Source organism: Cygnus olor, chromosome 1 (genome assembly GCF_009769625.2).
Source record: "Cygnus olor isolate bCygOlo1 chromosome 1, bCygOlo1.pri.v2, whole genome shotgun sequence".
NCBI classification, from domain to species: Eukaryota; Metazoa; Chordata; class Aves; order Anseriformes; family Anatidae; genus Cygnus; species Cygnus olor.
Window position 1 is genome coordinate 209,059,591 of NC_049169.1, and position 26,059 is coordinate 209,085,649.

A 26,059-nucleotide genomic window follows, 5' to 3' on the forward strand; every position below is an offset into this window, starting at 1 on the left:
TTCTCACTTTCCATCTTGTTTTTCAAACTGCAGGCACAGTGTTGCTTTCCTGGGAAAGAGAGAGGATATGACTTCTTCCTTAACATGTGTTTTTGTGATGACACTGACAACCATTTTCCAGCTGAATCATCCTTTGTCAACACTGCCCTGAAACATTAGAAGAACCCAGCCAGAGCACGAGGTGTCGGAACCCGGGTCTCCTCCACAAGCAGGGCCAAGAGCCAGAGGTGGTGATGGACCAGCTTGGCTGGGCTTTCTGCTGGCCCTAGCTGGCTCCTGGAGGGAGAGGAAAGCACCCAATCTAGTTGTTTCACCATTCTTCAGCTATACAATGGGGATGATGGCACTGACTTCCCTATCTAAGCCTGTATTAGAGTTATGGATGAAATGTAATACAGAAAGGATAGATTGCTGTTGTTTTGAAAATATTTCATAATTCCTGCAGCTGCAATTTTAATTACAACCCCAGTTCTGTGGTTTAACCTTGAATTACACCAGCACTCCTGAGTCTCCTCCAAATAAACCCATTGTAAGAAAACAGATATAAAACTGGGCAAAACGTAGCTGTGTCTGTGAGATAATCAGCATTGAGAGGGTTAAAAACTGCCTTTTTCTTTCTCTCTCTAACTACATGTTAATTAGCAGGGGAAATGCCGGGCTGCCTACTAGGACTTGTCTGACAGACAAATAAATATCTCCTGGTTTCTGCAGTGCAGAGTGCCTGCATGAAGACCTGCAGAAGGCAGGTAAGTCTTTAGGGTTTGGGCAGAAATGTGTTGCTCTGCAATAAGGCTTTTTATGCCTCCACTCATCATGGGCATCCTTTGCCTTCCCTTCTTTCTGCCGCCTGCAGCTCTCCAGCACAAGTGGTCTTGGCCCCAGGAAGATTTCTGAAGAGCCTTACCACATCAGGAACGTTGGCCTATTCTGTGCCACATGGGCTTTTCAAGGAATCCTTTTCCCCAGGTATTAGGAAAAACCCATGAGCTGAGCAACATTCAGGGGCTGAGTGAGCTGCAGCCTTTGCAGGAGAGGAATAGACATTGCTGGAGCACTGCATTTGTAGGGGGATTCACCTACTGTGAATTTACTGTGGCACTGGCTCAGGATTTTGATCTGAAATCAGCTGTCTCACCCATGGCAACCACAGTGCCTCTGCTTACACAAGCAGGCAGGGTGGTGCAAAACAAAGTTTCTGTAGAGACGTAGGGCTGGTGACAATAATAACTTCATATTTCCACTGTGCACATTTCAAGGTTTACTTGAAACTAGCTCTTATCTGGTCTCCTGGTCTGGGCAGCCTTTGGAGATGGGGGAGTATCAGGTGAGCACTCTTCCAGCCCAGTTTGATCCAGGAAGAATCCCCAAGCCCACTTCATGAAGTGGGACAGAGAATTTAAGTGGAAACTGGCAGGATACTTGTTTCAAATTGCTCTCCTGAGCCAGTGCAAGCAGCTGTCATAGGGCTGGCTCTCTAGTGCTTCTAGACCATATCTCACTGCAGTCTGTATTTTGTACCAACCAGATCAGCTTGAGGGTGTTTGATGCTTTTTTACAGAATGTAAGAACCCTCACTGTAGGCAAGAGACAAGAGGGGTTTCATGTCATCCCTGAACTTTACCACCTCTTCCCATCCTCCTACTTTCCTCCTGGCTGGCATTCCTGGGCTGGAGAAGGAGCAGTTCTGGATTGCCTTCCCCTTCTGCATCATGTATACCATTGCTGTGCTGGGGAACATCACCCTTCTCATCATTATAAAGACAGAGCCAAGCCTGCATGAGCCCATGTACCTCTTCCTGGCCATGCTGGCCTTCACTGACCTGGTCCTCTCTACATCCACGCTTCCCAAAATGCTTGGCATCTTCTGGCTTGGCTCCAGAGAGATTGGGTTTCTCTCCTGTCTTGCTCAGTTGTTCTTCATCCACACCTTCTCGTCGGTGGAGTCAGGCGTGTTCATGGCCATGGCCTTGGATCGCTATTTCGCCATTTGCTACCCCCTGCGGCACTCCAGCATCCTCTCCATGCCAGTGGTGGTGGCCCTTGGGATCCTGGTGCTGGTGCGTGGGGTTCTTCTGGTGAGTCCCTTCTGCTTCCTGCTCCACAGGATGTCCTTCTGCCAGCATCATGTTATCTCCCATTCCTACTGCGAGCATATGGCCGTGGTGAAGCTGGCATGCGGGGACACCAGAGTCAATGTCATTTATGGCCTCTTTGTGGCTTTTGTAGTGACAGGATTTGATATAGTCCTGATCTTTGTGTCCTACACGATGATCCTGCGGGTGGTAATGAGACTGTCATCCACAGACACACAGCTCAAGGCCTTTAGCACTTGTGCATCCCATGCCTGTGTCATCCTTGCATTTTATGTCCCTGCCCTCTTCACGTTCCTCACCCACCGGTTTGGGCAGAGCATCCCTCCCCATGTCCATATAATGGTGGCCAATCTCTACCTGCTGGTGCCCCCCATGTTAAACCCCATCATTTACGGTGTGCGAACCAAGCAGCTCTGTGACAAGATGGTCCTCCTCTTCCAGCAGAAGGGAGTCTGACCCGTATCTACGGGCTGGAAGCTGTGCTCATAATTCACTGATGACCCTGGTAAATTTAGCAAGTTAATGTTGTGACTCTTTGTTCACAAAGAAACCTTCCTCGATGACAGAGTGCATTCTTAAAGAAATCACTAGGTTATCCGCGCAGTTAACATTCTGCAGGAGGTTTCACTCACTGCGCAATGAAACTTGGCATAAAGGCATTCATTCTGGCTTTTACCCTGCTGGGAGATGGAGAGTTCACCCCTCCCAGAAGTCATACTCCTTGCTGTTAAAACTCTTTCTCTGTTAAGGAAAAAAGTCTTCTCACAATTAAAATACTTCCAGTCTGACTGCTAGCCTGAGTATCACCGAAAGACCTTCTTGCAGCAGTTCTCCTTATACGAAGAGTATTCCCTGGTCTGTGTGATGGGAATGTGCTCAGATGGGAATGATGACTGTTCTTGCAGAAGGAAATGGGTAGAATTTAATTTTAAGCACTATCCCCCCCCCCTTTTTAAAAAAAAAAATAAAAAAATAAAAAAAAATAATGCTATACTAGCAAATTCCAAAAGTCCTATGTAAACATAAACCCTTTAAAAAAATATCAAAATTTCTCACTGATGCAATTATTTGGACTGACTTTTCACAGGGAGATCATTGCTAACAGGATTGCAAAATACCGAGTCAAGCATCCCAGTAGGCAGGTTAGCATGCTTTACAAAATCACTGCTCTACAGATGAGAAAGGTATGAAGCAGAATGCAGCGAAGGTCAGAAGGGGACCTAAATTCAAGTCACATGTTACAGACATTTGGTCTATGTTTAGTGCAAACTGAACAGCACTGTCGGATAGAAAGGAGATCTCTGACCTGGCCTGGCATTTCTTGGGGCTCTCTACCGTCCTCAGCAGTCCTGACTGTCGTGGCTGCCCCCTGCCATGGTCCCTGCTATCTCTCTGTGAGCTGGTACCAGTGGAGAGGCAGGAGGAGGGGCCTTAGGAAGGGAAAATACATTTATGCCGAAGTGAAGTAGATGTTAGGCTGCAGACAAGATGGGAAAGAAATATTGTAAACTCCATTTCAGTAAAATACTTAAATTACAACTCAGTTCATTCTTTTCCTTCAGACAGAGCAGAAGCAGTGTTTCACAGACCAGAGGCAACAGGAAGGGCAAGGCAGTGGAGCAGAGACAGGACTGCAGTTTGTCTATGAGCCAGTCTCAGAGCACTCGTGATAAAGCAGGGCTGCACCATTTCTGGTGGATTGATCCCCACCTGCAAGAGGCAGAACCCCCATTTTTCTGCAGGACACACAAAAAATGTGATTATTTTCATTTTCATGCCCTTATCTCTGATCAATGTCCATCCAGTTCACTGCATTGTCTCCTCTGGTGGCAGTGGGAGAGGTGTGAAATGACAGCAGGGAGCTTTGTTGATCAGACGTGTAAAGGTGGCTGGCCGACTTATCTAGCTCCTTGCAACCTATGAGATACATGCACACAAGCCGTCACCATCACATAATATCAGATAGCACCAACAGCTTAGGCTACGACTCTAGGATTCCTTCTCTGTAACTAAACAGAGCTGGCAGAGAAATCTGGATCACTGTGCAGTAGGGCTGGGGTGGTCACTGAGGCGAGAGGGGAGAGGAGTGCCCTGCCATCAGCGCTAGCTCTTCCTGCAGGCTGTCTGGAGAGAGTGGTGGGAAAGATCACAGATGTGGAGGTCTGTACCAAAACCAGGGACCCAATCACACTTTCATGGGACAGCATGGCTTTGGGGTGGTGCTTTGAAACCCAAAGGTGAAAAATGGTCCCACTATTGAAGAAGGCCAAACCTGAACATGTGGGTTGGCAGCTCGGTGCTTTCAGGAGGCTGATCTCCTGTCAATGGTGCCTGAGGTCACAGCTGCCCGTAGAGGGAGGTTTTCCCACCTTCACTCTCTCCTCTTGTTTTCACATTTCCCTGCTCCCCCAGAGGGGATTCCAGGAACATTTCCTCCTGTCTCCTGAACACCACATTCAAGTCCTGCTTTAATTGCATACCTAGTTTCTAGTCCTATTTAGCTGCTGGTGTTAACCCAAGGCAGTTCCGCGGTAGCCTCTGACCTGACACTGGTTTTCACTGTTACCAGCATGTTTGCATCATTTCCTGTGAGACAGTGGATCAGAAAACCAATCAATCAACAAACAAACAAAAAAACAGATGTGCCCAGTGAGTCTGTGAGAGTCCCATGGGATTTTGGGAAGCAGCAATATAAATACACATTCACTGGAGGCCTGGAGGCAAGATGCTCAGACAGGTCACATTTAGGGATTGCTCCATATTTTAAAAAGCTATCTGCTCTTTCTGGGCTGCTTTTGTCATCTGTTAGATAATTTCTCATAACTTTGTTAGTGTTGCTGTAGTATAAGTGTTGAAGTGAATATTGCCTTCAATGGGAGGATGCACATGTAATGAAGAACTGTTTACCCCCAGACCCTTTCCTTGTCAGAGGGCAGTAAGCACCATTTGTCTGACTGGGGAGACATCGGGGTAAGGTGAACAGCCTTCTGGCAGTGCCTGTCCCTCCAGTGGCTGTGGGGTCCCAACAACAAGCTGAGATGCTGAAAGCTGCACTGCAGGCACCTGTGCGCAGGTGAGGGAAAAGTGACATCTAGGAAAGAACAATCCTTGCCTGTGTTACAGCTTGGCAAGTGGCCATGTGGGATGAAATCTTCTTTTCCCAGAACCCAGAAATGTTTCCTGTGCACCACAGGGCTACAGGCTTGTGGTTTGGTCATTGTTTACTTCATTTATACCAGAAAATAGCATTTGCACTTCTACATGTGAGAACACCCAAGTCCAAAACCTTTTGCTCTCAGGCTAGCAGATGTTCACAGCTGGTGAATGCCTGTTGCCTGGATCCTGCCAAACGTTGCAACACTATCTGGTGCAAAGGCACGCATATCGAGTCTTTGCTGCCAAATTTACTTTTAGGGAAGGGAAGGATCACCAAGTCTGCATATTTGTTCATGGAAGGAAGGAAAGGAAAGGAAAGGAAAGGAAAGGAAGGAAAGGAAAGGAAAGGAAAGGAAAGGAAAGGAAAGGAAAGGAAAGGAAAGGAAAGGAAAGGAAGGAAAGGAAAGGAAAGGAAAGGAAAGGAAAGGAAAGGAAAGGAAAGGAAAGGAAAGGAAAGGAAAGACAAATGATGCTTACTGCCCTCTGTTGTTCTGGTCGCAAGTGCTGGATCATTCAAGTTGTGCCAGGGAGGTTCAGGCTGGAAATGAGGAGATATTTCTTCTCAGCAAGAGCGGTCAGGCATTGGGACGGGTTGCCCAGGGAGGTGGTGGAGTCACCGTCCCTGGGGGTGTTCAAGGAAAGATTGGACGTGGTGCTTAGGGACATGGCTTAGTGGGTGACATTGGTGGAAGGGGGTTGGTTGGACCAGATGATATCGGAGGTCTTTTCTAGCATTAATGGTCCTGTGATTCTGTATGCACCCAACTTCATTCAGCTGTCCTATGAAGATGTCAAGGTGAGTAGCATGTACGGTTTATTTGTCCTCCTGGCCACCTGTGGGCTAGACTTGCAGTCTATCATGCTGTCCCACATCATGATCATTAAGACTACAGTGAGTATTGCATCAAAGGAAGAGAATGTCAAGGCCCTGAACACCTATGTCTCTCATATCTGGGCTGTTTTGATTTATTATATCCTGATGATTTACTTGTCTACTGTGTACAGGTTTGGGAAACACGTCTCTCCTCTGGTTCATGTCTTCATGGCCAATATCCACTCCTTGTAGTACTCCTTGTACTTCCTGTACTAGATCTCATTATTTACAGTGTAAAGACTAAACTGTTTCTCAGAGATAAACACAAATTTCTCACTACAAGAAGTCACTGATGTCATACAGAGATGACACAAGGTTTTGCACATGTTAGAGCACCTGGTGAATAATAGTTTAAGTACTCCATTGTACTACTCCATTGTACTACTCCATTGTACTACCCCATTGTACTACTTCATTGTATGGGGTCTGGCTGGGATGGAGTTATGTTCCCTGCAGCAGCCCCTGCAGCAGCCCATGCAGCGCTGTGCTCTGCACGTGTAGCTAGAACAGCCCTGGTACCACACCGGTGCTGTGCCTGCTGCTGAGCAGTGCTGGCACCGCACCGGGACTCCTCCAACCCCCAGAGCCAGCAGGCTGGGGGTGGGCGAGGGGTGGGGAGGGGACGTCACCAGGCGGCTGACCTAAACCCACCAAAGGGATATTCCATGCCGTGTGGTGTCACACTCAGCAACAAAAGGTGGAAAAAGGAAGAAGAGGGGAGGGGTGGGCTCTCATTGTGAAAACGTCTGTCCTCCTGAACACTGGCTGCGTGTGTTGAGGCCCTGCTGCAAGGACGTGGTCAAGCATCGCTCGGTGGGGGGAAGGAGAGAGGAACTTCTTACCTCTGCACTTCCGTACGGCCTTTGCTTAATTTTTTCCCCCTTTTCTCCTTTCCCTTTTTCCTTTAGTATTATTATTTAATTAATAATAATTTCCCCTTAATAATTATTTTTTCTTTTAATTAAAGTATCCTTATCTCAACCCATGAGTTGTTTCTTTCCTTTTCTTCTTCCCCTCCTCTTCTGAGGAGGGGGAGTGAGAGAGTAGTTGTGGTGGAGCTCAGCTGCCTAGCAAGGCAAAACCACCACATCCATCCTATCACCTGTTTGCTGAGAATCATGAACCTTTAAACTCTTTACATAGCTGGTGAGGTACACCCTCCACCACTCTCCTTGCTGCATAGAGGAGTGTTGCTGTATCTACAGCCTTCTATACATTTATCCCATTCCTGGTCGACAATGCAGGAGCTGTGACTGCCGGAGGATCCTAAGCTAATGGGACTTCCCTTTAGACAAGCAGGACATAGCAAGGGAGGTGTGGGGGTGAGGGTTTCTCGTGTTCTCTATGACACTGGGTCGGCTGCAGCTGTCCTGAAGCATATGCGGGTAACTTCTAATGCTTCCCAGGCGTGCTCAGCCATCTCTGCGTGCACTAGAGAATAGATCTACATGTGTGCAATAGTGGTTTATCTGAGATTTTTACACCTGTGGCCAGACCTGCTAGGATGGGGCTGTGAAGATCTAAGGAACTGGGTGTATGGCCAAGCCCTCAGCTCCAGCCAGGTGATACTTCCAGCAGGGACAGGACATGTCCAACAGCTGTGATTCATGCTGCTGGAGCTGGAAGTCACCAGACATTTCCCTTCCCCATACCCAGCCCACACTGGGGTGTTGCAGATGCAGTGGCCGGGATGCTTCACCTGCTCCACCTGGACCAACCAACCAATGCCTCAGTGCAGATCCCTGGCAGCCAGGGGAAATGGCACCTGTGCAATATCACTGCTGCAGCACTGGGCTCATGGTACCATTGCATTGTAATGGGAGCAGAATTAGACACCAAAAGTATGGGGACCACTGCACTGCAGCTGCATCATCCCATCTGCATTACTGCAACAGGAGAGCCAGCTCCAACAAGTCTCCTGAAACTGTTATACAGGAGGGAAACTAATCAAGACAAGCCTGGTCAGTAACTCAGATCACCCTAAGACAGATAGTTGGCATGGGTTTCACCCCAGAAGATCCTGCCTGCTCCCCGTACCTCCCTCTGCTTGATCTGAATGGAATTGCTGTGGTGTGTGGTTAGAGAGCAGGAAGGCAAAGCAGTGCCATGTGTTTAGGACACAACAGAATGCCCGTGGCAGTGCTGGTTGCAGTCCTGCTGTGCACAGGGCCCATCATCAAAAGCAGGATGCTTCCTCACTGGGGCTGGAGCATCCACTGGCCCAGGCAGGGCTAAGAAGGGCCAAGAAAATTCCTGGCTTCTTTTTTTCCCTTCCATAAACCTGTCATTACTGAGAACAATACAGGAACACTGGTATTTACTGAAGCATAAATGGGGACATGAAAATCACAGGAAAATAACAAAGCATACTCTATGTATTCCAAGTTGGACTGAGAACCGAGTGGCCATCGGTGCTTTACAGGTTACCTGATGAGGTTTTGCTGCTGTGACCCTAACAGCACAAAGCCTCCTTCTGCAGGCTGAGCCCCCCTCCTCAGTTGGGGCAGGGTAGAGCATTGGGTTTAACAAGGTCGCATGGATTCCTCATCTCTTGTGGCTGACCCAGAGAAAAATAACTTACCACACAGAGGTGATACCAAGTCTCCCACTGTGCCAGGGCTGTGGTACACTCAAAAGCTTGTCACAGTAAAAGGAAGCACACCTACGTGGAGCCCCAAATTTATTGCTATTGCAGTGAAAGTCTAAACAATATTATAAAAATACAGAACACTGAATCACGACACTGGCTGACCTTGTGTCATTTGCAAGCTTTGAGCATTCACTGTGCACTCCCTTGTCCAGGATGATGAAAATGTAGAATAAAATGAGCCCTAGGAGATATCCTTTGGGGAAGCTGGACTGAAAATAATGAACCTTTAATTTATCAACTTCCCACAGAGGAGAGTTTCTTCCCTGGAAGAGGGTTTCTTCCACTTCCCTTCCAAAGTAATTTTTTTAGTCAAAGTTTTTGGGGACATCCAGGTGCATTATGTCCACGAGATCCCTCCAGTTGGAGCAACCCTCACAGAAGCCTAGATGCTGTGGCAGGATTTCCCATTGTAGTAGCCTGGCTGACTCTTCAAGAGTTTTACCCAGTTGTGTTTACCAGCATGTTTAATGACCTTATTCTTTATCACAGCCAGGAACAGAAATTGCCACCCCCCGCCCCCCCCGCCCCACCCCCTGCCCCCCACCCCCAGTCAGTAGGTCTCAGGAACTCAGTGAAGCCCCTTTTTGCAGGTAGAGTAAAAGGGATGATTGCCTGTCCTCCAGCATCATGGCCATTTGAAATAGTCATGCGCCCTGCCTGGCAGCTCTGCAGTTTCACACCCAAGTTCCTTCCAGATTCAGGTGAGCAACACCTGGTCCTGGGAGTTACAGATAATTCACTGATATTTATTTGGTGTAATCTCTCCTCCATGCCAATTTCAAACTAATCTAGAGCTTCTGAGCCACCTGCCATGAAGCCCACCTTGGTCACCAAGCAGCCCACCCATTTCCTAGATGAAATCCTGCTGTGGATGCATTCAGCATTCAGCTGTCAGCATTATTTGCAAGGTGCTCTTCCCGTTACATTTAAGCTCTCTTAAACTCCTGCTTATGTTTGACCTGGCACTTTTTCTGGGCATTTCATGTGGGCAAGTGTCCCTCTTAATGCCTCCAGCCATGGCCAGGACAGGCCACTCTTTGACACAGGAGCCTGAGGAAGCCCCTGCGAATGGCTTTGTTTTTCATGCTGTAGAGAATGGGGTTCAACACGGGTGGGACAAAAAGGTAGACATTGGCCATGAGAGCATGGCTAATGGGTGCAGCATTCTTCCCGTACCGGTGTATAATGGAGAGGCCAGCCAAAGGGATGTAGAAGATGAGGACAGCACAGAAGTGAGCGACACAAGTGTTTAGGGCTCTGGCCTGCTCCTCTCTGGAGGTGATGCCCAGCACGGTCCTAATGATCATGGTGTAGGAGAAGGCGATGAGCAGCAAGTCTAGGATCACCATCGACACTAGAGTTAAGCCATACAGGCTGTTCAAGGTGGCATCTGTGCATGCCAGCCGTATCATGTCCTGGTGCAGGCAATAGGGGTGAGAAAGCACATGGGACCTGCAGAAAGGCAGCCGTGTAAGAAGGCAGATTAATGGAAGCAGTGTCAGAGTGCATCGGCCAATGATCCCCAGCCCGATCTTCACAATCCTGGCCCCAGTGAGTATGGAGGAGTACCTCAGTGGGAAGCAGACGGCCACGTAGCGATCAAAGGCCATGGCCAGAAGCACTGAGGACTCCATGAAGGAGAAGGCGTGGATGAAGAACATCTGGGCGAGGCAGACTGGGAAGCTGATCTCTCTGGCACGGAACCAAAAGACACACAGCACGGTGGGCAGGGTGGACAGAGTCAGGCCCAGGTCTGTGGTGGCCAGCATCGAAAGGAAATAGTACATGGGCTCATGGAGGCTGTGATGGGCTCTCACAACCAGCAGGATGATGCCATTTCCCAGCATTGCAATCAGATACATCAGACCAAAAGGAATGAAAACCCAGTGGTGGAAACAAGCCACCCCAGGGATGCCTGCCAGCAGAAAAGCCAGGGCATGGCTGCTGTTCCCTGGGGACATGCTCGCCCTGGGCATGGGCTACGGGACCCTTTCCCATAAACAATTCAAAGGTAGAGCAGGTTTAGATTTCAGAGCAATGAAAACAAACCACTGGCCAGACACAGTGTGGGGGATTGTCGTGAAGATCTCATTTCTTCTCTCTTCCTTGAAGATGTGCCAAAGCAGCGATTAGCATGTGGCAGTGCTGGCGCAGCCCTTGTTCCTGCTTCCCCCAGGCTCCTCACCTGTACAGTAGATAACATCATTTGTTACAATGGGGCTGCATACCTCCCAGGACATTGCTGCAGGCTCTCCTCCCAGTCTCCGGACCACACGGCCAACCTCCCTGGGCACGCAGGCCCCGCTCTCCAGCTCCACCAGGTCCCTCTGGGGCTCTCCGCATGGGCTTAGCAGGCTGTCTGCGGCTTCCCCCCGTCCCCCAGCCTTTTTCATACCTCCATGCTCAGTCCCCTGTGCACACAGCTCACCCTGTGCTGCTCCACGCAGGGTGCTGTCTGTGTCCCCAGCCCTCTGCCCGTCTGTGTGCACGGTACGCCTGCCCAGCCAGCTCCCTCAGCTCGCTGGATTATCAGATTTGTGCCCTTCATCCAGTGCGGGATGCCCTGCCTGCAGCTCCTTGTGAATGCCTGCTGCTGCCCCCGCCCCGCTGCTGAGCTTTCACCACGGCAGAGCTCATGGCAGATGCAGTTTGCTTGTCCTCCTGTCCTCCACCTGCACCCTTTGCTGTCCTCATCCCATCTGTAAGCTGAAGGGGAAGGGGAAAGGCTGCGATTTCCTCTGTCTTGTGGCTGTACAGCACCTGGCAGGATGGGGCTGGGCTCCTGCATTAAAGTTCAAGGCCAGGCTGGATGGGGCTTTGGGCAGGTGGGAGGGGTCCCTGCCCACAGGGGGACATCGGGTGGGCTCTAAGGCCCCTTCCAACCCAAAGCATTCGGTGCTTCTGTGAGTCCTTCACCCTGGTCTCTGGGAGGTACAGAAACAGAAGCAATTACTGAAATTCATGTCACCCACTCTGACCCCCAAGGGGATATGGTCACTCCCTTAAGTCTAACTTTGTTAAGGCACTGGTGAATTTAGAACGCTACCATTTCCCTTCACTTCAGAGATTATTTACTATTCTAGTCTTTGTTGTCATTACTACAGCTCCCAGTGACAGCCCATCAAGCTACTCAAAGTGACGGGTATTTCAGCTGATATGTGTGTTAGTAATATATACAGAAACTACAATTCTTAGCAGGAATGTTGTTTTTACAGCTAGCAGTTATGGGTAAGATTAAGCAATGCTCCCTCAAAGAAAGCTCTTTTCTGCTGCAGAGCTGTCAGCACAGAGCTTCCAAGCCACAGCCCACAGATTCCTCGGGGAAATGCAGAGCTCTGTGAAGCACAACTCACAAAAACAACGCAGTGCTGAAAGGGCTTAAACTCAGGCTACAGGGTCTGCATCTTTTGGAGCTGCAGGTAAAACAAAACGTTGTAAAACATTCCTCCAGCCTATACAAATGATTTGATTGGCTTGTCTGCTGCTCTTTTCAGGGGCTGCAATAGCCGATGAGAAAGAAGTTAAACTTTTCCAGCACTCAGCACTCAAGGAATTCACACTCCGTCTGCCTATGCAAACAAGGAACACAGTATTGTTTGATTGGAGGGCATGTGGCTAAATTCATTAATGTGCCATGAAAAATGGAATTAGTCTATTTCCAGCTGCCCCACTTCTCAGACAAAGCTCCAGACATCTGTGCCTCCACTCTTTACTTTGCCAGCTAAATAATTAGCTTGATAAGCTCAATTAGCATACAGCTTTCCAGGGTGCTCTAGTTATCTTAAACATGAAAATATAGATTTAGGTACTTGAATTTTGGTTTTCAGACTTTAACATGTTCCTCATCTTCATAATCTGTAAATGTGCTTCAGACTACCAGCAAAAAAAAAAAAAAAGGTTATGCTTCTCATTCTGTGTAACAAGTGCTCTTGCCTGACAGAATATTAATAAAACTGCAAAAAGAATGGCTTTCCTTACCAGCTAGCATCGCAGCACAGAGAGGGACTTCTGTGCTGGGGACCAGTTCTCCACCCGCAGGGCTGAAGACCACCCCAGAGGCTGGGCATCCCATCTTCTCCCCCCCGTGCCCCTCCAGCTTCATCCCGTTCAGCCTGACTACTCCATGCTGAGGCTGAGGAAGGAATATCCCTCGTCTGCTCCTCCCACCCTCCTTTTATTTTTGTCCTTGGTGAGACACACGAGCCATGCCTCTGCACTCGAATGAATTTCCACCATGCAGCTCGGTGCCGTGCCATGGGGGAGGCGTGGGTGCTCTGGCTCTGGTGGATGCTCAGCCCCTGCCCAGAAGGATGAACATGGAGCCTGTTGACAGAGAGTAATCCTTGCTCAGCCGTGCCTCACAGCACCATCTGCCAGGCTCCCTGTAAGCCAGGAGCAGAGAAGTTGTTCCACCTGCTGCGTTGTTCCATCTCCAAGCGTGCTCAGCACCAGCCGCTTCAGGGACAGGATCAAGACATCGTCCCATCAGCAGATGGGACATAATCTGTGGTTTGTGAAAGACCCATGAAAAAGCAGTTCTCAGCATCTGGTTACAGACCCTCAAGTCCTATCTGAAATATGCAATTGTATCACTGGATGCTGCTCTCTGCAGAAATGTTTGCTCCCTCTTCCAGTGGATATCTTGCACTTGCACCTCTGCAGTGTCCCTGTGACATGGCAAGAGGCACATGAGCAGTGGAGAACACAGAGAGCAAACAGTGCAGTGGGAAGAGGTGATGAAAACGCATGTGATGGATGGACTGATGGAGAGGCAGTCAAGGCTGTGCTGGCAATAGCTGCCTGGGTGGCTAGGTGATGGGTTTGAAGGGCATTGATGGATGGATGGAGAGCATGAAACAGCTGCAGGAAAGTGCAATGAGAGATAAGCAAGCGAACTGTGAAACAAAGTTATCCCTGATAGCTTTGTTTCCCTGATTACAAAATCTGAATGGAAAATGACGCTTACAAAATTAAAACATCAGTGATGAACTGAGACTGACATGGAAACACATGGCTGCCTCAGATGCCCTTACCTCTGCTTGGCCGGAGTCCTTAGGCACAAGAGGCAGAGGGAGAGGGACTCACGCTCCTGCCTGAGTATTTCACATGCGGAAGAAGCTGTCTGTTTTTATAAATGCCCATGTGGAATCTCAGCAGCAGTGAGAGTCACCTGGGACCTACTACAGGGGCTGAGGCCATAAAATGCAAACAGTCCAGGATGGTGATGGTACTCCCGTTAGTACCTTGGCCTGCTACCACCCTAGGAGCAGCACAGGGATCAATGCTGCAAGACCAAACACAAGGATCCTAATTGTTTGGGGAACGTTGGTCAAAACACTAAATAATAATAAAAAAGCTATTTTTTCACAATTTTTTCTTCCTTTTTAAGATGATTTTTTAGAACCTTAAACATTGAAAAAGGTCATTTATTTGTCCCAAGTGTAGGTATGGCTCTAGGGTGAAACTGCTGCTCTGCACCTGCCAACCAGGTCTAAAGGTAAGATAGAGGCATGACTCTGTGGAAACACTGCTTAGATTCCTTCCCTGAATTTGGGGTAAAAGAGGGCATCTTTAAATTTTTGTGCCCCTGGAAAAACGCACACATACCTGCCAAGCCTTTTAGTGCAAATATGGTGTCTCATTCTTCTTTCTTTCTTTAGAAAGTCTTTTCACGGTTTCTTCTCTCTAGTGCTGTCAAACACTGAAAACTTCATGTATGTAAAATGAAAAATATTAACAAAATAAACAGAAATATCCCAAATAAAACTATTCCAAATTAAAGCATTCCCTTCCGCGGAAGAAGGTTGTTCCCTGGAAGAATCTGTGGGACAGAGATGGGGCAAAGCAGGAGCAAGAGCTGTTTGGTTGGGTGTTTGGGACACAACCAGGCAGTTCATGGCTGCTACTTGGAGAATGTGGTACGAGTGCACATCTGCAAAAAGTCTCCATCCAAAGAGGTGCTCCACAGCCCTGCCGTGAGGCTGGGCAGTATCCAGGAGATTCTTGTCCCATCTGCGTGCTCTCAGGCAGCAGGAGGAATGTGTGTCTTGCTGTGTGGTGAGATGGGGCTGCACTTCCTGGGGGCTGGGCTTTCCTCATCTCATTCTCACTTCTCTGCTGCATGGACTAAGGTAGTGTTTCTCCAGCCTCTGTCAACTGCTCAAGTTTGACAGTTTGGGTACATCAAAATCACATTAACTTCCCTGGCAGTTTTTCACTGCATAGTGAATACATGTCCCTAGTGCAGGAGTTCTTCATTTCTGCGGGGTGGAGCATGGGGGCCTTTCTACACAGCAGCAGTTATGTAGCCTGGACAAAGAAAGGTTGAGGGAGACGCTAATATGCTGCCAAAAGGAGGAGAAGTTAGAAAATAAAATAAATTAAAAAATTTAGTTTGTGAGTTTGCTTTTTACCAGCTACTGAAAACCTGTGCCCTTCTGGCCACAGGAATCCTTGGGATATGGAAGAGAAACTCCTGCTTCATCATCTCAGAAGCTTTATCCCTGTCAGTTCAGGTCTGGAATGGAAAATGAGCATGTGTCTAATTCTCTTACAGAAGAGAATTTGGGCTGGAAGGGCACTGAACAGGGGTGGGAGGAGGCGAGAGGGCAGAAAAAAAGGAAAGATGAGGCAGAGCAGCCAAGATAAGTCATTCTGGAGTTTCGAACCTTCATTTCTCCAAAGTTACCGAGGGGGATAGATCAAAAATCTCTTAATCATATTTCTCAAACATCAGATTTTGCTGGTGATACAGGAAAAAAAGCTGTGGTCCTGTTCCCAGCCAGCCCTTGCACAACCTGGCCTACGGAAACCAGGCAGCAAAGCCAGCCTGTTCCTTCCAGCCTCACCCACGGCACTTGCTGGGGGCCCCATCGATTCCAGCCCTCTCCTATGGGCTGGGCAGTCTGAAAATGATCCCCCTTGATTTACAGACAGATATTTTCTGCCATAATATCTCTGCTCCAGAAAGTGCAGTGTACAAAACTACCAGAAACAGCTTCTGCAGGAGCACAGAGCCATTAGGTAGCTTGGGTATTCCTGTGCTGTTGCTTAGAGAGAACAACATCTTTATTTACTACTCAAAAGCAATAAGCATCTTTTGCAAAATAAGAACAAGTACTTTACCATTCATCCTCGTTTCAAGTTGTGTGGGAAAACACAACAAACATGCCACAGGGATGGCTGAATTTTGTTATGATTATATTCAAATCTTGACAGCTGTGAGACCTGTCTGCTGAAATGCTCTGTTATGCTGACGCTCCTGACAGAGAATTCCCTCTGGAGGCATAAAATCTTGCCTCACTATATATATAACCCCAGCAGGGGCAGCATAGAGTCAGTTTAAGAGTATTTTTGGCTTATGCCAAAAGACAATTTTTTTTCCTGCTCCTGTTATAGTGGTGAGTGTGGGTATCAGAACAGATAAAAATAATTATACCTGATAGTCCTCTGGTATCCTGCTCCATAGACTGACACAAACTTTGAATAAGGATTCCATAAAAGGCTCTGGTGTTTGATTAGTTCCGTATATCTTTAAGCACAATTTTTTAAGAGTTTATTTCAAGTAGACAGGCAATATGTCACAGCTGTTAGCAAGAATATCCCTGTAAAGAAAACACAAATGCTTCTCTCATAAGCATAAAATCCATCACCACCACATTTTTCATTGCAGTGACTCTATTAATTATCCTAGCATGGATATTTGACTAATCCTTTCCCTTAACACCTGCAAAAAATGCACATGATATCTATTATGATATAAATAAGAAGCTTTATCTTCCATCCAGCCATGTGCAAACCTGTGTGACCCTTTTTCACAGTGGGTCTGCAGGAGGGCAGCTCCAGGAGATGTGACATCACCTGACGGCTGAGGAAGAGCAGATTGCAACCTCCACTCAGAACTGTTTTCTGATTTATACAGTTTAACCTTATTTCCTAATCCCTTTTCCAACCAATTTTAACATTCCTCTCATGCAATCTATTCAGTTGTTAATCTGTGCTGTCATTGTGGAAATCCCCTTACTTTCTGTCCAAAGCAACACAGTGTGCTCATTCATCAAAGGTCTACAGCGCTGTCTCAGGTTTGAGGGAAGCTGCTATGATAGAGGAGAACAATCCATCAACCTGCTAGTGAGGACGAGAAGAGTTTCCCATCAATTCAGTGCTGCATGGTGTAATTCATAGGGGTTTGGGGGTTTTCCATCACTTTTAAAACAAGACTTGTACCAAATCTGGGCTGAATAGATTGCAGTTCCTAGGAAATGAGAGGACATCAAGAACACCTTACAAGGTGTGCACACAACCAGCCTCACAGTCACAATTTTTTGATGGCCTGGACTCCCAGGCGTGAAGCATGTTACCTTCTTTGGATTTGTTCTGTTTACTTCACTGACGGCATTGGAAATTGTGTTATTCTGTATGCTAGAAAGCAGACCAAAGCCTCCACCAGCACATGCATCACATCTCCGCGTTGACCCTCACTGACTGTGGTCTGTGTTTCTCTACTGTGCCAGGGGTACTGCGGTCCTAGGAGGTTCATGGAGATTAAGCTATGCCCTGCATGGCTCAGCTCCTCCTTATCTGCTCCCTCGCCTTCCTGGGGTCAGCAGCTCTCTTTGCCATGTCCCTGGAGGGGCTGATGGCTGACAGCCCTCTGCCCCCACTGACCCACTCCCCGTGCATCCATCCCACCACGACTTGGCTGCCCTCCACAGATAGAGCACTCAGCTGCATCAATGCTTGTCTTGTCCATCCTGCACAGTTTGGGGAAAGAGGTACCCTCATCTTTCACACTGTGATGAGCAACATCTACATCCTCCACCCACTCCTCGTGAATCCTGTCCTTTACAGCATCTGGACAAAGTAGATTTGCAAAGGCACCTTCAACTCGTTTCTTTATGGAACCCTTCAAAGAAATCCAGAGGTGAGAAAAGGCATGCAAGCATCCTGCACACTCCAAGTGCAGAACCACAGGACAATGCAAGTGAGGAGGGTCTCTGGGGGTCTCTGGTCCAGTGCCTGCTCAAAGCAGGGCCAGCTCGGGGCTCAGACCAGGGCGGTGCACAGCCTGTGCTGCCACTTGCTGAGCAGCATTTCCAGGACCCATGCTATCGTTTGCACAGAAATCTGCAGGTCAGGTGCAGCAGAGAAGCCTGCTGAATCCAAGTGATGATAGGTCATGCCTCTGAGAGATAATGACCCAAACCAACCATATTCTCCCTGCTAATTCCAGAAATGTTTATCACAGCCATGACTCGGCTGTGTTAGATGCTGTGAACAACTCTGGGTATCAGCCCCTGTATTCAAGGAGTTTCCAGTCTTGGTTTAAGGCAAGATGTAGGAGTGAGATAAACACAGCCCTGGACACTTCTATTTTTTCCCCCCTGTTTCGAGTAACAAAATAGCTAATGAAAATCGACCTTTTCACCCTCGTCCCAGTGAGCAAACCACCCAGCCTGACCCACAGTCCAGCTCCAAGCACCACGGGGGCCCAGTGGACGGGGGAAGGAGCACCAGGCAAAGCCCGGGCACCCTTAGTGCGGTGGGTTTTGTTTGCGGGGTGCTGGTGGGAACTGAACTCCCTCCATCTGGAGAGGGGGACTGGGGTCCCCTGGGGATGAGTGTCTGCCTTGTGCCTTGGCATTACAAATCCCCCGTGGGGGACCAGTGTCTCCTGCGGGGCCAGACGACATGAGCCTCCCAGCAGCCTGAGTCCAGAGGTTTCTTCACTCGCAGTGTACCATCTGCTCTGCAGGGAGGTGGCAGGGAGGTGGCAAATTCCAGCCAGGGGGGAGTAGGCAAGGCAGCACCAGTGCCCCGAAAAGGGGAGAGCAGGTGCTGAACAGCCACGGCTCGGCTGGGAGCTGCGGGCTCCGTGTGGCTTCACCTCATTTCCCATGAACCTGGAGTTGGGAGAACAGGCATGGATTCATAGCAATCCCCAGATATTCCTGCAGCCCTCTCTGACACACTGCCAGTGCCAGGGCCCCTTGCCAGCACTCTGTGGGGGTTTTCCCCTCCCAGCCCCGTGTGCATTGGCAGGGTGCGCACATCAGGGTGCACTCCAGAGTTATGGAAACGCGTCCGCAGCAGCCCTGAGCTGCAAGAAGCACACCCCCGTGGCAGCCTTGCGTTTGGCGGCCCTCCCAGCACAGACAGGCAGACTGCAGACATTCGAGGCATTTATTGGGGGTTACAGACAGCTGGCACCCAGAGGTGCTGCAGTGCAGCAGGGCCCTTCCCTGGCCGGTGCCGGCAGGCTCAGTGGTACTTGCGGGCCAGCGCGTGAGCCACAACATTGACCAGCTTTTGCCAGGCAAACTGGCAAGCAGGGGTGAAATCCCTGGCGAAGTGGGAGGCCAGGACAATGATTAGGATGTCTCCGAGGAGCTGGAGGAGAAAGTGGAGAACAGGCAGGGTTAGTGCTGCTTGAATCGCAGCGGGCCATGGAGCATCCCCCCACCAGCCCAGGGGTCTCGCCTGACTTCTCCCCGAGGCTGAAGCCGCCCTGCAAGGACAGCCGCTGCTGCACACCCCCCTTCCCACCCTGAACCACCTCTGGGCTGCGTGGTGTGGCTCAGTGCCTGCTCCCTGCAGCTGCTAGGACAAAATTCTGTCTTTCCACATAAAGCCCTGGGTTTGGAGAAAGAAATTGTCTGCTTCATTCTAAAAAGAAAAGGGAGGTGGGTGGGGAAAAAGCCCTGAAACTGTTTTCCTCCATTCTTTGGATGCTAAAGCAGTTTGGCCTGACACCCACCCTGCCAAGTGCTGCTTGTATTTTTTTTTCTTTACACGTAAATGAATAAATTCATCTATTTTTATTTATAAGTGTTAGGGGAGGAGAGAGTGCCCATCCTGACAGGAGCCCATGCTGGACAAGCCAGAGATCTGCTCTATTATTTTAGGACATATTAGCTGCTTATCTTGCTATGGTACCTATGATTTCCTTAAATAATCTGTTCAGCATCTCTTCACCTCTAATTCCACCACCTATGCTGTACCTTCCTCTGTGTTTGCTTTTTTATGTCCTCAGCCCAAGTGCTTCCTTTAGGTTACAATCTCTCAATACTTTCTCCTCTCCATTCCTGCACTGACACAAAAAATGGGACTATTTAGCCTGAAAGTCACCTGCTCTCTTGCAAACAGTTCAACACGTGTTGTCTTGCTTGGATACTACACAGGGACTCTGCCTCCACCAGCCACAGAAAGTAACCCAGGCAGCATTGTGGGAAGCAAGTCCCCCCAGTTTTGCACCAAAGCACTATGCAGGGAAGGGCTCAGGCTGCAAACACATCTCACCCTGAAGTTCTCGGGGTCCACGTGCAGCTTGTCGCAGTGCAGCTCGGACAGCTTGGAGTAGGTGTTCTTGATGTTGTCCAGGTTCTTCACGGCTTCCCCAAAGGAGCTGAGCACTTTCCTGCCATGGGCGCGGACCTTGGGGTTACCAATGATGGCAGTGGGGCTGGACAGGTTCCCAAAGGAAGAGAAGAACCTCTGGGTCCAGGGGTAGACAATCAGCAGCCTGCAGAGAGAAGGGGGGACACAAGCACACACACCCCATTAGCATTCCCCCCTGTGCCTGCAGCGGTTTCTCCATGCAGGTGCAGCCGAGCCGATGCCTGGGAGCCGGACCTACCTGGCCAGGGCCTCAGCTCCGCATTCCTCCACGTTGACCTTGCTCCAGATGCTGGTGATGAGCTGCTTCTCCTCGGCTGACCAGTGCACCATGGTGTTGGACGGAGGGTAGCGTGTGGCTGCAGGAGGACACAGACCTTGTAGCGGAGCTGCAGACCCCTGGGGGCTTTTATCCGCTGCCGGCAGCTCCTCCCCGCCCCGTGCTGCGGGGCCATTGGCTGGGGATGGGTGGGGGTCCGCGCTGGAGGGGAGCAGGAGGGGACAGCCAGGGTGTGGCACACGGAGAAGGGGCCTCGGGTTATCCCCAGCTCAAGGGCTTTATCCCTTCCCCCCGCTGCTGTCAGGTCACCGTTTCCCATCCCAGACCTGGGCCGTTTTGCAGAAAAAGGGCTGCACAAGTCACTAGGCAAGAGTCCATCTCCATTTAAAACGTGCACGGGACTTATGGAGCATGAGCCTTGTGCCTTGGCTTTGCCAGTACTGGCCTCTGTCCTGCCTTAGTTTTCATCAGCCAAACGATGAATGCCCCTGCCAAAATGCAGCCAGTGTCAGAGCAACCCCCCAGCAGATGTAGGGATGCCTGCACTGCAGGACTCCAGTCCCTGCACACCACCAGGAGTGCTGGAACTGCTCGGAGGGCTCGAGGGGTGCTGGGGCTTTGCAGCTGAAATCTGCTTTAACCCCACTGTCCTCCTCCTGTAGCAGAACTTGACCTTTCAATTTTAGCTTTCCTGCTGGAGCTGGTAGAAACTCACCCCTGTGTTCTCCCCTCAGCTGTAAAGTGACCAGCCAGGGGCTATGCGGCGGCGCAGGGAGCAGAGATCAAACAGGATTGTGGTTTTCAGCTGAGTTCTGCTTTAGTTCTCACCCATAAAGGGCAGGTGAAATGTTCTCTGAACACCAGGTTTGCCACCAAAGGACCTGCCGTGGGCTCAAAAGGCAGCAAAAGCTCAGCTCAGGGATGCCCAGCCAGGGGCTTTCCCTTCAGATCCTGCCCTGATGAGGCTGGCGTGTGCCACATTTTCCTGCCAGTTCAGGAATCTGGATTTCATGAGCATCGCTCCCTTGTGACACCCCTGAGCACAAGGGGTGATGCACCCTCACCAGAAGAAATGCCCCTCCACTGGGGGGCTCTCCTGCTTTGCTTTCTGGGCAAAACCCCCAAGACCAGAGTCTCTGCTGAAAGTACAGGGTCTGTGAGCCTGATCCCAAGGCGCATGGAACAATCTGCCACCTTCCTGCTGTTTTTCATGGGATGTGGATTGTGCTAAGGGATCTGTCTGATGGGGGCACCAGGACCAGGGAGAGAAGCCACCGGTGGGCACTGTCCTTGTGCTGCCATGTGGCAGCATGCAGGGGATGGGGACCCCAGGTAGGGGACCCAGTGGCAGGAGGTGCCCTGCTCTGCTCTCCTGCAGGGTCCAGCCTGGGGCCCGTGTGGCTCACATCCAGGCCCAGACACCGCGTTTGCCAGGCAGGAGACCTACTTGCTGAAATAACTCGGACATTTCTGCCTGAAGTCTGTGAAGAATTGTGTTTGTATGAAAGTCTGTGAAAATCTACCATGACATCTATGAAAAAAAATCACAAAAGAGTCTGGGGTTTTTTGTGACACCTGAACAAGACACACACTCTGTGCCTCCCCAGACACCCTGCAAGGAAGAAAGCATTTTTTGACTAAATACAAAAGTCTCATGTTCTCAGTGTAAGCCCTGACACCAGCAACAACACGCCCCTTCGTCAGAGTAGTGTGCATGAGAAGGGGATTTATGGGTCACCGAGGGCTTTGATACCCACCGGGTCAGGGGCAGGAGAGGGGGATGCCCACAGACATGGATGAAGCAGCGAGGAAGCAGGGACACAGTGCAGACGAGATGTCAGACATGCTGGGATATATAGCTATGCCCTCTTTTTCCCCTTTGAAAAGCAATCGTGTCCTTTCAGCTAGCGGATGCTTTTGCTGCCCCCTGCTCAGTTCCAGGAGGACAGACAGTGCTTCCCATGCAAAGAACAATCTCTACCCTAGAGTCCTGCGAGCACACTTGAACACCCCAAACAGCTTTGCACATACAAGGCACCGACTGATTTTCACTTACAGAAAATTATTAATAGTCACCAAAATCCGCTATTAGCAGGATTCCCCACCCTCAGCCCCCACCCACATTGCAGAATGGGCAGCACTGGGTGAAAAAGAAGTGCATAAACAAGGTCTGGACAGGTCTTGATAGCAAAATGTTTATCTAAAACCTGTCCCCACCCAGCTGGCTGCTAGGCCAGTATGAGTCAGCTCATTTCTGGTAGGGTTTATGCCAGAAATGGGCTGGGGAGGATTAAAGTCTTCATTTTGTTTATCCTCCCTAAAAAATACGGTTCCTCTGCATTCCCCCGGGGTTGTGAGAAACCACCCTGGTTTCACAGTAAACTACAGACATCTCCCCCAGTGCAACCTCCCCAGCAGACAAGCCCAGGCCAGCAGGGCTGTGCCCACCCAGTACACAGGTTTCTAAGTTTGATTTCCAGAGGCAGACCCCACACAACCACCCAGAAGACCACTGACAGCAAAGGGAGCCAGCACATCCCAACACCAAAGCCCTGCCCTGCCCGAGCCCTCAGCCCCATCCTGCGGGTGCCCAGGTCCCCAGCCCCCAGCCCCTCCAGACACCCAGGGACACACAGACAGAGGGGCCTTCACAGGTTGAGCTTTATTGGGCTGTTACAAGCTGACGGCTCCAGAGCATTTCCACAGGTGCATGACATGAGTTGGAGGATGTTCTGGGAGCTTTGCTGCCAGAGCTTTAGTGGTACTTGCGGGCCAGAGCGTGGGCCACCACGCGGACCAGCTTCTGCCAGGCAGCCTGGCAGTCAGGAGTGAAATCCTTGGCGAAGTGGGCGGCCAGGACGATGATGAGGATGTCACCCAGGAGCTGTGGGAACATGAGCACCCTTGGTTAACAGTGCCTGGGAGACTGCTGATCCCTGCACCAACACTTGCACCAGCCCCAGGGAAACCTTCAGGTGTTTTGTAGGCTTAAAAATCTCCCCGCAAACTGCAGTCCTTTTCAAGACATACCTTAAACTCATTAATCCTCTTGTTCAGTCTAAATTGCAAAATGTACAACATATGGAATGCACCAGCCTCTGTCTAGTCTGGGCCACTGACTCCGAAGCTTTTCATCTCAACCATTGATCCCAGGCCATATTTGTTCCCTTTGCTATGGGTATGGGATGAGTAACCAAAAATTCTCCAAAAATTCTGTTGATTATTTTTTTCTCCCTTCTGACTTCATTTGGGAGTTCTCCCAAGCAGGAGGCACAGCTGACCATCTGCTGAGCAGCAGGGAGCTGACAAGTGCAAAGCACTCTGGCAGCAAGGGCAAGCTCCTACTGGCATGGGGGGATCCCTGCCAGCACAGTGAAAAATGCCGGGTCTCCTACCCCACTGGGAGATTCTCATCTGCAGAGATGTGGGAACAAAACTTCTCTTTCCCTCTATGTCCCACTCCTCTTTGGCTTTTGGCATCTAGCCACTGTCACTTGTTCATCGCTCATCTCTCCTTTCTCCTCCATGCCAGGTTTCACTCTTGCTCCTTTGCTTTCCCCTTGGCTCAGACCTCTTCCTGCTCCAACAACTGCTTTCACTTTACGCTCCCCCTCCCTTTCCGCACTGCAGCCACCTCCTCACCGCCTTTCCTGCCCCCTTGCATCCTTGCTTTCACCCTCCCAATGGCCCCTTCAGCCCCTTTGGTCCTTTCTCCCCAGGCTACATGTAGGTCCCTTCCCTGCCTGTCCTCACGGTTCTGCCCCTCGCCTCGACCACCAGCTTCCCTTCCTCCAGCACTGGCATATTTACGGGGAGTCCCTACCTGTGGGACTAGGGACATGGCTTGGGGGCACAGGGAGAAACTCCCCACGCAGATGCATGGGGATAGGTGCCCTGGCCAGGAGTGTGGCTCACCCTGAAGTTCTCGGGGTCCACGTGCAGCTTGTCGCAGTGCAGCTCAGACAGCTGGGCGAAGGTGTTCTTGATGTTGTCCAGGTTCTTCACGGCATCTCCGAAGGAGGTGAGCACTTTCTTGCCATGGGCACGGACCATGGGGTTGCCAAGGATGGCAGTGGGGCTGGACAGGTTCCCGAAGGAAGAGAAGAACCTCTGGGTCCAGGGGTAGACGATCAGCAGCCTGGGAAGAGAAGGGGGGACACGAGCACACACACACACACGCACCGTTAATGCTCCCTCCTGTGACTACAGCAGTTTCTCCATGCAGGTGCAGCCGAGCCAATGCCCGGGAGCCGGACCTACCTGGCCAGGGCCTCAGCACCACAGTCGGCCACATTGACCTTGCCCCAGAGGCCGGTGATGAGCTGCTTCTCCTCGGCTGTCCAGTGCACCATGGCGTCGGGTGGAGGGTAGCGTGTGGCTGCAGGTACGGAGGAGGTCTCGGCTCTTGCTCCCGCGGGGATCGCACGCTGGTGAGCGGCTGTGCCATCCCCACTTTTATACGCTCCGCCGGGCCCCTCCTCTTCCCCGTGCACCCCTCCATTGGCTGGGTCCCGGGAGGGGCCCCCGCAGTCCTGGTACCCCAAGGGAGGGGACACGGTGTCAGGGTGGGGCCCCAGGGCACGGTGCCCAGATCCGCCACCACCCTGCCCCCCGTCTTTGATTTCCAGCGCTGCAGCTCCCTGCGGGAGGGCGGCATTTATCTCCACGCAAAGTCTGAGCACAGCACCGTGTGAGTCCCCCCAAAGCCTTTGGAGGAAGGTGTGTGCCAGGCTCGGTGCCCCTTGGATGGTGCAACCACAGTGGCCTGTGTCACGGCAAGGCAGAAGAGCAGGACCTGGGGCTGTTGGGTCCTGGCTCTGAAGGCACCAGCTCTGTGCAAGCAGTTTGTCCTCTTCTTGCAGGGCCTAATAGCCTTGGGTTCTCCTTGTTCTTTTCTATCAGCTATTTAACATTTTGCTAACGTTAAGGTAGCAATAAGGGAACCACGGGCAGTTGGTTGCAGAGGCTCCTGCCTCAAACAGCCTTCTAGCAGAGGCCAAGTAAGGCAGCGTGGAAGGGAAGTGCCGTAACACACTGCCCAGGAACTGCCTGCACAGTGTTAGCTCGCAGAAGAGGCCTGGACGAGATGGGGAAGACTGGGTGTACTGGTGGCAGTGCAGATCTGCAGCAGCAGGCAGCGGTGACCCTGTGAGTGCTGGGAGAAGCAGCGGGGTCCCCTGGGGCTGCTCCCAGCAAACAGGAGCTGGAGGAGGTGGGATGGGGGCAGGATCTGGGGCTGGACTTTGTCCAGCTGGAGCTGGCAGCTCAAAGGAACACCAGCTGGCCCAGGGTGGCTGTGTGACCATGGAGCAATGCCTTTGTGTTGGCCATGGGCTATGTCTGCCACTGTTAGCTGCAGCACTAGTTCTGCTCTGTATGCTTGCTTTGGAAGGGGCTTGGTCAAAGGACCCTGCTCCATGTGCCCTCCATGCTGAAAAGTGCAATGTTTTAAGCAAACCTGCTCCACAGCCATGCCTTCTGCCTTCTCTCTGATAAAGGGGTGGGAGGGCGCAGGCAGAGGAATTCACTGCACTGAAACCACAGACATGTCCCTGAGCCTCTCGCCGTGCTGTGGGGGTGCTGTTAGTCTCACCACCAGGCTGAAAGGGGGA

General features: G+C 50.6%; 4 protein-coding genes across 4 annotated transcripts; 1 reads left to right on the forward strand and 3 right to left on the reverse strand.

Moving 5' to 3' along the window:
- The first annotated feature begins 1,601 nt into the window (after positions 1-1,601).
- On the forward strand, positions 1,602-2,838 carry LOC121060691 (olfactory receptor 52R1-like). Its single transcript, XM_040538744.1, has one exon. It carries the CDS (start codon positions 1,602-1,604, stop codon positions 2,547-2,549), a length of 948 nt encoding a protein of 315 aa, XP_040394678.1. The 3' UTR covers positions 2,550-2,838.
- Positions 2,839-9,298: 6,460 nt separating this feature from the next.
- Positions 9,299-12,917, reverse strand: LOC121060293 (olfactory receptor 51I2-like). Its single transcript, XM_040538017.1, has 2 exons — positions 12,752-12,917; positions 9,299-10,958 (listed from the first exon to the last, which is right to left on the reverse strand). The coding sequence occupies exon 2, from the start codon at positions 10,747-10,749 to the stop codon at positions 9,775-9,777; it is 975 nt and encodes a 324-aa protein (XP_040393951.1). The 5' UTR covers positions 10,750-10,958; positions 12,752-12,917; the 3' UTR covers positions 9,299-9,774.
- Positions 12,918-18,937: 6,020 nt separating this feature from the next.
- LOC121061397 (hemoglobin subunit epsilon) lies at positions 18,938-20,511 on the reverse strand. Its single transcript, XM_040540213.1, has 3 exons — positions 20,409-20,511; positions 20,072-20,294; positions 18,938-19,162 (listed from the first exon to the last, which is right to left on the reverse strand). The coding sequence occupies exons 1-3, from the start codon at positions 20,498-20,500 to the stop codon at positions 19,034-19,036; spliced, it is 444 nt and encodes a 147-aa protein (XP_040396147.1). The 5' UTR covers positions 20,501-20,511; the 3' UTR covers positions 18,938-19,033.
- Positions 20,512-23,090: 2,579 nt separating this feature from the next.
- LOC121061298 (hemoglobin subunit beta) lies at positions 23,091-25,963 on the reverse strand. Its single transcript, XM_040539959.1, has 3 exons — positions 24,708-25,963; positions 24,363-24,585; positions 23,091-23,331 (listed from the first exon to the last, which is right to left on the reverse strand). The coding sequence occupies exons 1-3, from the start codon at positions 24,797-24,799 to the stop codon at positions 23,203-23,205; spliced, it is 444 nt and encodes a 147-aa protein (XP_040395893.1). The 5' UTR covers positions 24,800-25,963; the 3' UTR covers positions 23,091-23,202.
- Between the last annotated feature and the right edge of the window lie 96 nt (positions 25,964-26,059).

Coding starts and splice junctions, on each gene's coding strand:
- LOC121060691 (XM_040538744.1), top strand. CDS start 1,602: ATGTCATCCCTGAACTTTACCACCTCTTCCCATCCTCCTACTTTCCTC.
- LOC121060293 (XM_040538017.1), bottom strand. CDS start 10,749: ATGCCCAGGGCGAGCATGTCCCCAGGGAACAGCAGCCATGCCCTGGCT.
- LOC121061397 (XM_040540213.1), bottom strand. CDS start 20,500: ATGGTGCACTGGTCAGCCGAGGAGAAGCAGCTCATCACCAGCATCTGG. Junction 20,295..20,408: donor GGAGCTGAGGCCCTGGCCAG/GTAGGTCCGGCT, acceptor TTCTCTCTGCAG/GCTGCTGATTGTCTACCCCT. Junction 19,163..20,071: donor TGGACCCCGAGAACTTCAGG/GTGAGATGTGTT, acceptor TTTCTCCTCCAG/CTCCTCGGAGACATCCTAAT.
- LOC121061298 (XM_040539959.1), bottom strand. CDS start 24,799: ATGGTGCACTGGACAGCCGAGGAGAAGCAGCTCATCACCGGCCTCTGG. Junction 24,586..24,707: donor GGTGCTGAGGCCCTGGCCAG/GTAGGTCCGGCT, acceptor TTCTCTTCCCAG/GCTGCTGATCGTCTACCCCT. Junction 23,332..24,362: donor TGGACCCCGAGAACTTCAGG/GTGAGCCACACT, acceptor ATGTTCCCACAG/CTCCTGGGTGACATCCTCAT.